The sequence below is a fragment of the Leptonychotes weddellii genome, chromosome 4 (assembly GCF_054177405.1).
Source record: "Leptonychotes weddellii isolate Sample4059 chromosome 4, ASM5417740v2, whole genome shotgun sequence".
NCBI lineage: Eukaryota > Metazoa > Chordata > Mammalia > Carnivora > Phocidae > Leptonychotes > Leptonychotes weddellii.
The window spans coordinates 152,219,049-152,234,751 of record NC_138372.1 but is presented as its reverse complement, the minus strand read 5'-3'; the positions used below and the strand labels follow the sequence as shown (position 1 = coordinate 152,234,751).

Sequence of the window (15,703 nt, the reverse complement as noted above, 5' to 3'; positions counted from 1 at the left end):
TTTCCAGAATGGCTGTACCAACTTGCCTTCCCACCAACAGTATAAGAGGGTTCCCCTTTCTCCACATCCTCACCAACATCTGTTGTTTCCTGAGTTGTTAATTTTAGCCATTCTGCCAGTATGAGGTGGTATCTCACTGTGGTTTTTGATTTGTATTTCCCTGATGCCAAGTGATGTTGGGAATTTTTTCATGTGTCTGTTGGCCATTTGTATGTCTTCTTTGGAGAAATGTCTGTTTATGTCTTCTGCCCATTTCTTGACTGGATTATTTGTTCTTTGGGTGTTGAGTTTGATAAGTTGTTTATGGATTTTGGATACTAGCCCTTTATCTGATAAGACATTTGCAAATATCTTCTCCCATTCTGTCAGTTGTCTTTTAGTTTTGTCGACTGTTTCCTTTGCTGTGCAAAAGCTTTTTATCTTGATGAAGTCCCAATAGTTCATTTTTGCTTTTGTTTCCCTAGCTTTTGAAGACATGTCTAGCAAGAAGTTGCTGCAGCCGAGGTCAAAGAGGTTGCTACCTGTGTTCTCCTCTACTATTTTGATGGTTTCTTGTCTCACATTTAGGTCTTTTACCCATTTTGAGTTTATTTTTGTGTATGGTATAAGAAAATGGTCCAGTTTCATTCTTCTGCATGTCACTATCCAATTTTCCCAACACCATTTGTTTTCTGAAAAGACTTTTTTTCCATTGGAAAATGGAAAAAAGTCTTTTTTTTCTTTTTGCTATTTTTATTTTTTTTTGAATTATATTTTTTATTTTTTTATCATTATGTTATGTTAATCACCATACATTATATCATTAGTTTTTGATGTAGTATTCCATGATTCATTGTTTGCATATAACATCCAATGCTCCATGCAGAACATGCCCTGTTTAATACCCATCACCAGGCTAACCCATCCTCCTACCCTCCTCCCCTCTAGAGCCCTCAGTTTGTTTTTCAGAGTCCATTGTCTCTCATGGTTCATCAGAGGGGGAGATGAATCATTGGACATTTTTTCCTGCTTTGTCAAAGATTAGTTGACCATAGAGTTGAGGGTCCATTTCTGGGTTCTCTACTCCAGGGCTGATTTTAGCAAAAGTCCCAAAAGGATGCTATACTGTGTCTGGTTCCCAGAAATCCATGTGGATCTTCTAGGCTGCACTGTTCCCTTGCAGGTTGACCCGGATAGAAGATTTATATTCATGTTGGTTTCTATTCCCCCTTCAATATTACTGGCGTGTTCTCTCTTAATGGGACTGCAAAATAGTTATTTTTGAGGTAGTATTAGGATGGATGCTTTGGTTAGTCAGTGCTCATTGGTCACATCTGCATTCTTGTGAACCTAATTTTTGTGGTTTTGCAAAATATTTAAGGCAACAATAATAAAAATCCTATCATATTCATCATTTCACTTAGAGTTCTTTTCTATGCATATGTGTAAGTTTTACATTGTAGTATATCATAACTGTTTACCACGTAGCTACATAATCATCATAATTATTACTTTGATAGCCACACTGGCATACATCTTGTTAATGTGCCATCATTTACTTAACCTACATTTTCAACAGTGGGAGACTCTTTTTCCAATTTTCCCACTATTACAAATAACCTCTAAGTTATATATTTGTGCATATAGTTTCTCTCATTTTTTTAAGATTATTTCCTTAGGATACACTCCTTGAATGGAAACAGTGAGTCAAAGAATGTGAATTTTTAATAGTTTTTAAATAAATTGACATTATTTATTTTTCCAGTTTACAATGCCATCAGCAATATATTAGTATTCTACTTTCATTACAACCTTATCAGTAGTATTATTATTTTATATTTAGTATGCTTAAATAGTACCTTACTTTTGTTTTTGCATTTTCTCCAAAATAGCAAGTTTTAATCAACCATTTGCTTGTAAATTTTGTATTCTCTCATATTTTGAAAGGCCTAGGTAGTTTTTTTTCTTTTTTTAACATCAAGAACTCTTGGCTATCTTAGTCTCCCATTGCCAGATAGTTTTGTGTATTAAATAAAGCAAATGTAGCTATTTTTCTAACAAAACATTCAGTGGCACTCCCATATTAAGTAATAAATGAGGACCTGTATATAAGGAACTATAGGGAGGACTCAGATAAAATAATAGGAAAATTATAAAATAAAGAGTTACAAAACCCAGGAAGACATATCCACACCAGCATTCCCAAAGTCAAAAGCAAGGCTGCAATGCAGGTCAGACTGGTCAGACTTTGAAGACTTTCTCTGTCCCGGACCTGCTCCTCAGCCAGTCTCACTTTTCAAATAGCAAGCTCAGGAGCTCCAGCCATACTGCTTCCAACATTTCCTTCTCAGTTTTATCCCAGGAAAGCTGCCTGATAGATAAAACCACCATTGTCACACACACACACATACACACACACGCCTTCATACCAGGTCAGGTAAATACATGAAACTCCATAACGTAGGAAGTGGTTTACCGAATCACAGACCAGTGAGGGATGAATGCCAGTTCCAGAGATCTGATATTGCCCTGCCTTCCAGGCAACTTCACCAGTCCCTGCGATGGATGTCTTCCATGCTCTGCCAAATGGTGGAAGGACATTCCAAGAACACAAACCACTATAAATCTGTCCTGGGGTTGAGTAACTTTATCCCTGTTGGGGACTTCTCTTTGACCTGAGGATGTCAGAGTTCGTTTGAGTAGGATAATTGCTACATACCAGTATCTGGGAACATTAAAGAAGTGACTCACTGCGTTTTTCCCTTTTCCTCTTACAGCCTCAATCGAGGGTTCTCCGTAAACATGGTTAGCCTCCCAAGCTGCTGTCCTGCCAGTTGATACGAACGTGGCCTGTGGCTCGCAGAAAGACTAACTCATGGCACTGCCAGAAGACCTCCACGGAGCACTGACAGAGTAACCAGATTAACTGAAAAAACACCCATTCAGTCAAGATCATGGGCTTTGGAAAATCTCAGTTTGCTGTGGATTTTTAAAATGAGGTGCATAATATACAGTGCCAACTTGTTCCAAGTGGTCATTGGCAGACCATTAGCTGGAAAACTGCTTCCAGTTTTCATCACTGTGCATAACTGACGCTCCCTTAGGGGAGCTGTCTGTGCCCTTCACTAGAAGTCCTATTTTAGCATGGCAACTACTGGATTATTTTATTATGTGTGCAGATGGCATGATGTATTAGAAAAAAAAAAATCACAGCAGTTCTGCAATCTCAGTGGAAGCGTTCATGATATTCTGCCCTGGTAGGAATGTAAACATGTCTTGATTATGTTAGTTATGATGTCTAAAGGTATTCTGTCCAACTCTTAAGCACTTTACGTGAGAACACGACACCAAAACCAATCAGCGTAATCAGTACACGTGGGAAGACGAGTATTCTCTCTCTTTTTTTTTTTTTCTTTTATAAATCTTGTCCTCTTTCTGGCTCAGACTGTCCAAGACAAACTCCACTCCTGGCATATCCCCAGTCATCTGTGGTAGATTGGTGAAAACATGGCCATAATACTGTTAGACTTAACCTGTTGATACTTTATGCAACCAGCTGGATTTCTTGCAGTGCCAAAGGGGAGTAGAAGTGGGCTGGTGGTTGAAATATCTTAGCTCTTGGTTTCTGGTACTGGGGCACAGCTTAGCACATCCACATGCAGACAAACACAGGCGGCTTCTAGGTGGCCAGTGTACATAGTCACTCCTTCTATAGAAGAGTGTTTTCGAAGAACAAAAGGGGGTGGGTTTTTAATCAAAGACCATGGTGGGTTGAGAGTAAGGGCGGCAGAGTGCAGGTTTCCCGTGTGGTCTGACTTTACAACTTCAGAAAACCTTCTAGGTCAAGTTTAAATCACAGATCTCTGAAGAGGGAAATAGCAAGCGTCCCCCTGCGAGCCTGAAGAAGGAAAAGGGCCCAATCCACACTAGGTTCCTACCTCAGTAGAGAACCTATTAGTCCCCTTTAATCCTTTCTGGGATTATATCCACAATTAATTATTTCTTTTTTACTATGTCTTACAGCAAAGCACAGTCCTGGGAAACCAGTCAACCCAGCTATTGCTTGTCTTTGGGCATTAGAGAGAGATCCATATTTCCTGACCCTACGTAATGCTTTAGCTTCCCCCACCCCACTGGAAATATAAACTTGGCTGAATCAAAAATTCAACACATATGGTCTGGGTACCCACAGTCCCAATCTGGGCCTGACGGGTATCAGGCTTTTCTTTAAATATGCATACCAACCCTGCGACCCTGCCAGCACAAGGACGTTTGGCCATTTTAGGGGGGTCTCTATACATGCACTCATAGTCTGGTCTCCCCTGTGGGGGGGGGTCTCAAGAAATGCACAGCACATTGGAAAATGCCCCCACCTGAGATTTGGAAAGCTGATAGGGGAAGGGAAAGAAATGTGATGCAGGTGAGTCACCTCGTAGGATGACTCACCACAAACCTGTCAGGCTGTGTTGCCAAAGAAGGGGGGCTTCCGAGAGGGAACTTGGAGGAGTTTCAGTCATCACCAAGATCTGGCCTTTCGACAGGTCAGCACCAGGACCACCAGGCTCTCACAGACCATAATTTTTTACAAATCGAGAATTAGGCGGCCAAACCCTGGCTGCCAATGCCCCTAAAGATAACATTTTGATCTCTCCTGCCCACCTCCTGAGTTTCAGTTCCGACAGCAAGGCTTCCTTCTTCTTTGATCCTTCTTTTATTTAGCAAGGCTTTGTTGAGCACCTACTATGTGCCAAGCATTGTGTTGGGGTAACAACAGAGTGTGAGGCCGACTCTCCGTGCCCTTCTGAAACCATATCTCCTCCCCTACAAATGCTGCCCCCATCCCAGCTTTTCCACAATGAAAACAGAATTCAGACACCTGAATTCACCCCTGGCCAGAGTAACCTCACAAAATGCACCTGGTGGCAGGCAGTTCCCTTGGCCGAGGAAGGAGACAGTAGCATCAGGCCACACGTTTGCATCCTTGTGTACAGCGAACCCTTCCCGGGCCCAGACTTAGCTGGTAAGAGCCTCCCAAAACAGCTTTCAGTTGCGTTCCTGGATATTCACCCTGGTCATCTGTATTCCCCTCCTGGGGAATGACCCCTGGTCATTATGCTGGATTCTCTGAAGCTCCAGTTCTCAAAGGAGTCCTGGGGACCCAGAATAGGGCCTCCAGAGTCCATAAGAACTCCTGTCAGGAGCTGAGATACTGTAGCTGGGAATTAACTGGTTTATGAATTCAGGGTCATTCTGAGACTATGGCTAACCATCTTGGGAGACTGGACACGCCTTATGGTACAGATGGTCATTAAATGATGGAGGTTCAGCCTTCCTTCCTTTGGCTTTCACAAAATATGTTCTGAACAATTAAATAAGTAGAGTTTCCTAGTCTTTTTTTTTTTTAGTCAAAAGTGTACTGACAGATTATTAAAACGTGATGGGCAAGAGTGGAGATGGGAAAAGGCAAACCTGAAGACCCATGAAAGAACCCAGTTGAAGATGGCGTGTCTATAAATGCCTTAATTCCTGGCACACCAGGTATTTGTGTATGAGCTTCGACGTGTTTTCCAAACTGTCAACCTCATTTTGAAATCATTTGGGGGGATGGTTTTGGAAACGTGGTGGCATAAAAATCTGAGCAGTCAGTTGCTAAACCAGCAAAATGGAGAAATGACTTGCTTCACAGCCTTTGGGTTCTTTGTTCCGTGTTGATCCACAATTTCCCCATCATTACTTCCTGCTGTGCTGCACCTTCTTCCCAAGATGTGTGGAGGAAATTTTACCTCCCAGAAGTTCAGGAATGGCTGTGGGGAGGCACAGGAGGTAAGGGATAAACATTTTGATGTCTAAGGGCTATAAACTGTTGATGCTTACCTTTTCCTTTTACTTAAACCTCTGCTACACCTTTTACTGAAAGCCTGACACCCACACTTGTGCAGGAAAGACACTCTTGGGAATGAACAGAAATGAATAATTATCAGACTCTCTGGGGTGCCAAGGGGATTAGCTTGTTCCAGCTTCAGAACTGAATTTAAAAATGCAGAGCATCGGTGGTTCTGCTAGGGTGAAAAGCAAATCACTTCAGTAGTTTAAGACATACCTAGGGGATAGAGATCCTATAAACTTTCTCATGGGTAATGGCATCCCTTTAGCCCCCTGCTCAGGCTCTATGAGCTGTGTAACTGCACATTTGACTTCTACCTCCAAAGTAGGGGAAGCAACCCCAAGTTCTCTCCAAAGGCACTTCTAGTTGCTCAGACAGAGATTAACAGTCCTTATTCTGAGGGAATTCTGCCATTTTTTAACACTCAAGGGGAAAAGGAGTATCAACTGTACTGAAGAATATAAACTAAGGATAGAATCCTCTAATGGATTTACCCTGGTGTTATTTGCAAAGGTTCTCTTTGTCTGCAAATGTCACCTGATTGATTTTGGAGAGGAACAATAAAAGTCTCTCTGAAGAAAAGTTTCCAAGACCCCCTTAGCACTTTAGCTTTACCCAAACCTCCTCTTCCCTGTGCCATTAGCAGCTTCATTCTTTGTGATGTTTTCCCCTACGTTCTTTGGAGTAATTTTCTTACTTGACAACTAGACTTAAGATTGCCATAGACTCTTTAAAATCTAATCTTTGAAAATGACATAAATTCTTTTATGCCTTAAAAGCTGTTTTTATTCACCTCTCCCACAACCCCCTCCACCCCACTCTTTTGCTTTGTTGGTTTTTTTTTTTTCTTTTAATCTCTTCTTTTAACGCAATTCCTTGGATAGATTTTGAGTATTCTATAAAGAACTCAAACGGAAAAACTTAGCCATCCCCTCTTTCCGCAGCACTGACTAATAATTCCTTCCTCCGCTTGATCTTAGTTAAGGCTTGCTGCCCAAACAGCAGTGGGCTGTGGATTCCCATCTCTAGGGAGTGACCAGTCAAAAGTGCTCATCAAAACAGAACCCATGAGATTATGAGGGAGGACAGACCAGGAGATGCTTCTGCTCAGGGCACAGCTGGGGACTCGATTTCAAAGACAAGGAGGTCCTGCTTCTTTGTTTCTTTAGATCTGCATCTCATCCTGTAGCCAGAGACTATCTTATGAATTCTGCTTTATCAAATTGCATGATTCCTGGTGCCACTGCACAGCTTCAGGTCAAACAGAACCCCATTTCCATTATTTTGCTCTGGTACTCTTGTGGGGAGACAGGGATATTCTTTTGACAGTGAATCAGCTGTGGGAAGCGTGAGGAAAAGTTGGCCCTGTGCACACGGAGGTTCTGCCACACCTTAATAAAAAGAACACAATAGATCCTTCCCTGGAGATTCTCATGTAGGAAGGTGGCCAGAGGGATGGTATCAATGCTGGTTTTCTTCTGGCCATCATCTTGGCCCTGCAGGGAAAATTCGGGGGTGGGGTGCAGAGTACCATTTCTAAGATCTAAAAATTTTAAGATGAAATTCACCTATAAGATAAATGTAAAGGGTAAGTGCCAGTGAGGATGGGACCAGTTTTAGACCTCCTGCCCAACAGCACAAAGACTGACAAATGACTTCCCCAGAACAGCAGAAAATGGGTGTAAAAAGCTTTGTAAGACCAGAGTTTTGAGCACCACATGGGGCGATTTTACAATCTTGAAGAGCCCCAAGCATTCTTACTTCAGAGCCTCCCTTCTCCAATTACATCAAGCACGAAAAGGCACCAACAACATACACCTAATAAAATTTCAAAGTAACCCTGTGACTTACACCAAATTGCAGTTGACTGGTTGACATAATGTTAAGTGTTGTAGATACATTCTTTGTGATTATACAATATTCTTTTCATATTTTGGAGCCAGTGGTTCAGGGATTTCATTTCTTTAACGGCTTGTTTTGTTGCTGTTGTTCCAAACCTCCAACATTTCCAGGAGCCTTAGTAAGGCTCTTAAACCCAGGCCTTTTTGCCTCCAGTGCAGAGTGATAGAAACAGCCCTACTGACGTGAATGATGCGGAGACTGTTACATTAATCCAGTTGGAGATGCTAACACCCAAAACAATGAAGACACTGAAGACTGCTGGTTGCTTTCTGCATTGCTTAGAACCTTTTAAATGTCAGTTGTTTGGATCAAAGGGTATAAACGGGCTGTGCTCCATGTGGCTTTGCCCTGTTAGCACACACAGTGATCAAGTGTGGAATTCTAAGCTGGGTTGATATGCAAGAGCTCACAGATCTGTTTGTGTGGTTATATTTAAATACCACCCTCCCCAAATTCTATAAAAACATATTTAGGAGCTTTACTCTGTAAAAAAAAAAAAAAAAAAAAAGAATTCTAAAACAAGAGATTCTTATTAGGTCATTATTTCTCCTGTGGTGGGGGAACTGATTTTGTGACATAACTTTGAAGAAATACTTGCTTGCCATTAAATGCGAGTGTCTGGTGGTTGCTGTGTTCCACAAATTGATGGTGGCCCTCTCCCATTCCACAGAGGAAGCTGGCCTGGCCTCCCCCCAAAATAGCACAACGACCATGAAGACACCTTTTGAAGCTCTGGGTAGTCTCCCTATTCATGCATAATTTCAAGAATATGATTTGGACTGAGCCCTGCCATGGTCTTTGATTATGTGACCCCTGAATCAATTCGAATTCTTTATATATATGCGTGTGTGTATATATATATACACACACGCATATATACACACACACACACACATAGATTTCCAGTATTTTTTATTGACCGCCATCAACTGCATTTAGTGCGTTTGCATTGGAAGCTGCCCGCTGACTCAGTGGCAGCTTTGAACAGTTCCCATACCTATTTCCCATACAGGAGAGGACCGAGAATGTTTTCCCACACACCAGCTGCAGAAGTTTGGAAGTGTGTGACCAAATTCTTTTTCACATCAACAGGCCTCTGTTTATAGGAGGTAAACTTAAAGAGAATTGGGTCAGGTTGAGAGGTGGGGAGGGGCTGGGGGGGCACATAGTGGGGTTTGAACACTGGAACCTTTGTCTTTTCCATTGTAATGCAACTCTCAACTCCAATTACCAGAAAGAGAAGCATTACCCTCTTCAGTGAGTGTTGGTCCCTACCCGCCCCCCCCCCCCGGAGTCGTTGGGCTTCCACATGCTTAAACTCACATGTAGGCAATTCGAAGGCTCTCAGGGCTCAGAATGGTTTGTATACCACTACCTTGGCTCAGCTGGTACAAAAATGCTATACCTACAAGGCCATGCTTGAGGAGACCGTGGCTTGGCTAGTGAAGTTCAGACTGCATTGAGCTGAATAACGTTAGGCTCTGGACTTTGCACTGCAAGTCTGTCATGATTGGCATGGAAGCAACTAGTCTGCTGAAAAGCCAAGCCAGCACAAATATTTTGAAACTAATTCCACTAAAACTCTTGTGCCATTAAACCATGCTACTGTAGTTCCAATTAATCCAACTCTTTAATATCATTAGCCACTAAATTAAATAGCTGTACCCAAAACTTTAGAAAAGATCGATATGGTAACAAAATTACGTATTAGCAGTAAAACATACCTGAGAAAAGAAAATATTGATCTACTGTGGTTTATACTTGAGTTATTCTTAGGCCTTTGTGGATCTGGCACTGCTCTGAGAAAGGGGAAGAAAAGGTTTTGAATTCAAGAATACTTGGATTCAATAGAAATTGCCCATCTCTCCGGGCTTCTGCTCGTCTGTCCCACCTCAGCAGACGGGGTGGTTTGCAGGCTAAAATGAGCTAAGGGGAGGTGTTCCGTACCACTAATATAAAGCACAGTGACCTGGGCTTTAATTGTGAGCCCTTTCTCTTTATGATTTTTCCTCATAGCTGGTATTCCTGAGAGTCCATCCTGGGATTAGAAAAGAAAGAATGATAAGAAAGTAAGAATCGGCATCTTGCATACACACACACAAGCTTTTTCTAATACAGGGGAACTGGTCTGCAGAGCCCATGGCCTAGGCGCCCGTGTATCTCCACTTCTCTGCCTCTAAAAGGCTTACCATTGACCTAGCCAAGGGAGAGAGCCTCAGGTTTGGCTTACTGCAGGGGAAAATCACCAATCTCTGGGTTGGGGAAGACCAATGAAAGTGTGAAGTTGACAAACTGAGGGTCACGGGAAGCAGAGAGCCACATGGAACTTTGTTGATGAGCTACTGTATGTTAGTATTTGTCCTAGGCAAGAAAGAGGAAGAAAAAAATGGAAGGCCAGTATTCTCAGTAGGGTATGAGGGGGGAAAAAATCTCATGAAAAAACTGGTTCACGGTTTTACAAACACTAACAAATGTAGCTATAAAAGCACATTTCATAATACAAAAGCCTACATAGAGGGTAGAAATTTTTATAGCTTCCCTAAGTGAGTAGTTAAACCAGCAGTCTAAATTCTCTTAGTCCCCAAAGAGTGGTTAATTAAATAAGTATTTTCCTTATCCATTGCCCACATCTGTGGGTTTTTTGGTTTTTGTTTTTTTTTTTCCTCTATGCACCCTAGAGAAACTCCCAGGACTAGGCTTAGGAGGACTCAAGCAAGTTACGTGGTAAAATCAGAGTGCCTTTTCTGTTGGATGCTCACTTTGGTTCCCTGGATTCCCAGGGCATACAATGTTTAGAAACTTTCTTCTCTAAACATAAGAATTACTGTGCACCACAATCTTGAACCAACAATTTCCACATCTTAAGCAGCTATCAACTTGCCAGTTCCCTGTGGGTCTCCTTTATATTTTCTTATACTGTTTCTGTTTGGGGTTGTCGTCAAAAGGAGTTGGGGGGCATGATTCTTTTTAAATTGATAGAAATGAAACTGTACAGATTTTTGCCCCCTTGTATCTGTGAGCATGATCTCTATTGGGCTTGAAAATTTGCTTTATCATTTTGTATACTGGACTATTTTGTATTCAGCATTACTTGATTCCTTATGTGCATGGCAATGTATTAAAATGTGGGATTTTTATTACCGTGTAAAGGCATTTTGATTCTGATTTTCAACATAAATCCTTAGAAAAAAATTACATTAAACTTTTTATTTCTGTTTTCTTCAGCTCATCAGCTTTGCAGAAGGAAAAGAAAAGTTAACAGCATTTCACTTTCCCTGTGTTAGCTAATGATGCAATTCATGGTGGAAAATTGTCCTCAATTATGCTGTGTCTCCTGGAGAAATAATATATGTGAAATGAATTGGTGGCCTCCCTCCAGCTCCCAGCACACAGAATTCCCCCAGCAACAAATCGCACCAGCGTGATTGCTGTTACTGTTGAAGGCTTTAGTGTTGAGCACAGCCAGGCAAAAGACCCAATTCTCTTTGTCTCCAGATATGGTAACACCCTGGAAAAAGATGGAACAACAGATCTTGGCCCACCAATTTGCTCTCATGCCAGAGAGTCTTAAGTGCTATTATAATAGCATGATTGATGGCATTCCCCAGTGCCTCTGGTGCCCTCTGTCTCAGGGAATGACCAACTAGAAGCTATCTGTATTTTATCAGTAGAGATACTGACCTTCAAAAACACCTGCCCAAGAGGTCTGGGGTCCGAAACTAGTTCTCTGAAACAGATGTGGCACAGCTAGCTCTGCATTTCAGCACACATCTGGATACACTCCAGTCTTGACCACGTATTGAAAGGATGCTGAACATTTTTTCTCGAATTAAAAAAAAAATTCACTGAATAATACAATGTACCAAATAAAAACAACAGACCATTTTACCTGCTTTAAACTACCATTTTCACCCTTCCTTTTCTCAAGGAGACATCCTAATGAGTACTTATAGCCACTGTGAGTTTACTGAGTATGATGAATTGCTTCAACTTGCACCACAGAAACACTTCTTTCCCAGAAAGGAAAAGGCACTTATAAGTTGCATGATAAAGAAAGGAAACACCCATTGCCTTTTTTATTACATGTTTACTGTGAATATAGTTTTGGGGGTTTTCATCTTCCCCCACCCCCACCAAAACAGTTTTCCAAAAGTAAAACCTGTGATAATCTTTTAGGTTGGCTTACTGACTCAATGTGTCAACCTTCTAAATCTGCCTTCGCACCTTCTAACTCTAAAAGCACCATCTTCTGCCACTCTTAATTCACACAGATTAAGAACATGGAAAATGGGGCAACATTTCATCATTTAACCTCTTGAGAAGATGGAGAACTAGAGCCCCCAAACCCAAAGTTCTCTTTTTCTTGACCTCTCTTGGATCATTTCTGATCATTCTCTCTCTTCTATTTGTCTCTCTTCCCACTGTCATCCTTTTTCTCTGCCTTTAACTTCCTGCCCTCTTTCCATGTGCTTGTTTTGATTCTTTCTTCTGCCTTACTTTCCTCTCCATCTTATCTCCTTCTCTTTCCCTTTCTCGAACCCATCTCCATCTCTCTCCTCCCACCCATTTTACCCTTCTTCTTTCTTTTTCTCCCTGTAAGTAGGGCATTCATCTTCTTGGTATTTGTATCCCCATCTCTTGGTACATAATAGTTGCTCCGCAAAGGTTAGGTTTCGGTGAATTAAACTTGGTGTCATGCTCTTCCCAGCTTATTTCCCTCCTTCCTACTGAGCCCAGCAAGCCATGCTAACACTCCAATAAGTAAATTAACTCAGAGTAATAAAGACTGAAGCCAGATGTAGGCAGACTCCCCAAGATACCATTTTGCCAGTACCAAGAAAAGTTTCCCTGCCATCTCAGTGTTTGGAGAACTCATACTTGCCTGAGCAAACATGGTGGCCATATTTGGATCAAGTATAGTGATGTCATGAGAAGCTCAGTTGGAGCCACCAAAATTATTTACTGCCCTAAGATTCTTCAGAATCTTATACAATCCCTCCATGAGACCTAGTACATGTATACTGGAGTGCTGGATATTTTGTCTCAGAGAAAGTTATCCCTGGCTGAGGAGGCTTCTTATGGTAATTATGAAATCACAAACATTATTAGCAATTTCCCCTTCACATATATCTATTTTCATGGCATATAGGTATATGTACGCTGAAAAATAGCTTTCCATTACCTTGCCTGGTTTTGTACATATATTGAAAAATCAACTAAAAATTAGCTTTAAGAAAGGCAACCACATTCTCCTGTTTTTGTATGGCACTGGGGATGTGTAAGGTGGGAGGGGATAATGAAAACTGCATACACTTGTTTCACAAATGAACATGCCCCCATTCTCACGAGAAATGGAAAACTTGCTGGGCTCCTATTTTTCTCTTGCATCTCTATCCTTTGGGAATGGAATGTGAATATTCTTAGGTCCCCCCACTGCCCAGTTTCTGCTGGGAATTCCAAGAGGGTAATACAAATATATCTGAAAGCATTTCCAGATTTTACTTGGTCCTTCACGAAACTTCCAAAGTGGAATGTGTGGGTGTTGGTATGGGTATGTGTTACACAGAACATATCTTAGAAGTCCTTCTCCCCATCTATGCAGCCCTCATCATCCATCCGAAGGCAGCTGCCTCCCTTCCTTGTCCCAAACCTTTCTCTCTCTGCCACTCTCAACTCCTAACCAAGAACTCTCCCAGCCACCGGACGTTTCTGGTTCTCACCTCCTTCTACACCCTCTTTCCTTCTATCTCCATACCTCTCTTCTAAATAACAGCCCTTTTCCATGTGATTTCCCCATTATTGCCTCTCCAGCTCTGCTTTTCTCTACCTATTACCCTGATTCCACCTCACAAAAGCTAGTAAGCATTGGATTTTTTTTTAAGTGAGCAGGGGAGGGGAAAATATGATAATACAATATTTTTATTTATAATTTTCTTTATCAGTTTTTTAAAATAAGTCTTGCCCAGAACTGTAGACTAGATCAAAAAAACAAAGGATAACAGAAGGGTAATGCAGTTGCCATTGATGGCTCAAATTCTACCTCCAGAAAGTAAGTCTGATGGGGCTTGAAGTCTTTTTTTGTTTATTCCTTTAATAAATGTAGATGGATCTTGTGCTATTTGTCCTATGTGCCAGGAACTGTGCATGGTGCTGGGCTAAGTGTTGGTGACTCAGAGATAAATGATATTTTTTCCTGCCCTTAAAGATTGTACATCCTAAGAGAAATAAGGAGCTCAACATATAATTTCTTCTTTAAGAATCCCTTATTAAAATGTGAGTATCTCTGGAACGGTAACTTAAACCTCACTCATTTTCAGATGCTGGGACTGGGGAGAGATGGAAAGTTCCACAGTCAAGTAAGCTCTGAAAATATGATTTATGTACTTTACCCCACTCCTAAAGACATATGATACACATTAGCATATTAAAGGCTCTGAGAAGTCTTGCAGGAAACAATCATATACATTTGTTCAGTGCAATATCTTCCAAATTCCTTCAAGCATCAATATTTTCCCTCAGAGAATACTAACAACACATAGAACAAGCACTTTTGGAAATGCTGATCTGTGCCAATCATTCACTTGACAGTAATATGTTATTTCAACCAGGTGAGTGTGAAGGCCCTCAAAAAATAAATGGTGCAAGAGATGGGGTCCCAAGTGAGTGATGAAGGGGCCAGAAAGTGGGCTAAAAACAAACTTGCTAATGTGTATTAATAAAAATAATTATAGGGTGCCTGGGTGGCTCAGGTTAATCACCCAACTCTTGATCTCAGCTCAGGTCTTGATCTCAGGGTTGTGAGTTTAAGCTCCGCATTGGGCTCTATGCTGAAGGGAGAGCCTACTTAAAAAAAAGTAATAATAATAATTATAGAACAACACCGTGAGCCTGTCATAGCCTAGGATCATCATCCATGAATGGGAGAGGGGAAAAACAGTAGTGTGACTTGGACCAAGGCTCACATACATCTGGATTTTAATATTCTTTCTTGGAACAATAGGATTTTGGAACAGGTGGACTCCAACATCACTTCTAAGCCACAAAATTTTAAGCCCAGCCATAACTTTGCCCTACCTTATTTCCAATTTTGCTTTTAAAGAGAAGTAAGCATACATTTAAAAATCTAGACACTCCAGTCCACTATACTTACTTTCCTTCTCAAGACTGAAAAAGACTCTTTTGGCGGGGGGGAGCTCCTGGCTGCTTCAGTTAGTGGAGCTTGTGACTCTTCATCTCAGGGTTGTGAGTTTGAGCCCCACGCTGGGTGTAGGGATTACTTACAAATAAAATTTAAAAAAAAACTATTTAAAAAAAAGACTTTTTATTGGGCGCCTGGGTGGCTCAGTCATTAAGCGTCTGCCTTGGGCTTGGGTCATGATCCCGGGGTCCTGGGATCGAGTCCCACATCGGGCTCCCTGCTCAGCAGGAAGCCTGCTTCTCCCTCTCCCTCTGCCCCTGCTTGTGTTCCCTCTCTCGCTGTCTCTCTCTCTCTGTTAAAAAATAAATAAAATCTTAAAAAAAAAAGACTTTTTATTTTATATAGTTTTGTCTCACAAGCATTATGCAAGATTTTCAATGGAAACAAGCTTGAAACACAATTTGAGCAACTGGGCAAGCACACAGGCCCACAGTTGGCCACTTCACCAGAATGAAAAGGTATTGATTTTGATTGGTTAAGCAAAAAATATTTAAAAATTATTCCTAGACACAATGGACCTGGGGGGGAAAAAGGGCATTCAAAGAACTTGAAAAAAGAGTAAATGGTATCATATTTGACACCTTTGTTATTCTTCCTTTTATGACACCCTATTCAGAAATTAAATTAGGGGAGTTAGAGATTGAATTCAGAACTGTATTTTAAAGATGGATTTGGAGGGCGCCTGGGTGGCTCAGTCGGTTAAGCGACTGCCTTCGGCTCAGGTCATGATCCCAGAGTCC

General features: G+C 41.3%; 1 protein-coding gene across 4 annotated transcripts in view; it reads left to right on the top strand.

Annotated features, from left to right (window-relative positions):
• Positions 1 to 10,902, top strand: part of SAMD12 (sterile alpha motif domain containing 12) — a 385,968-nt gene extending 375,066 nt beyond the window's left edge. For all 4 annotated transcript variants that reach the window (XR_014144350.1, XM_081816432.1, XM_081816429.1 and 1 more), the window contains one exon: positions 2,757 to 10,902. Coding sequence is in view for 1 of the 4 variants with exons in the window: in XM_081816432.1 (XP_081672558.1) it covers positions 2,757 to 2,779 (23 nt within the window). In the remaining 3 variants the exon portion in view is untranslated. The remainder of the gene's footprint in view (positions 1 to 2,756) is intronic.
• The last annotated feature ends 4,801 nt before the right edge of the window (positions 10,903 to 15,703 follow it).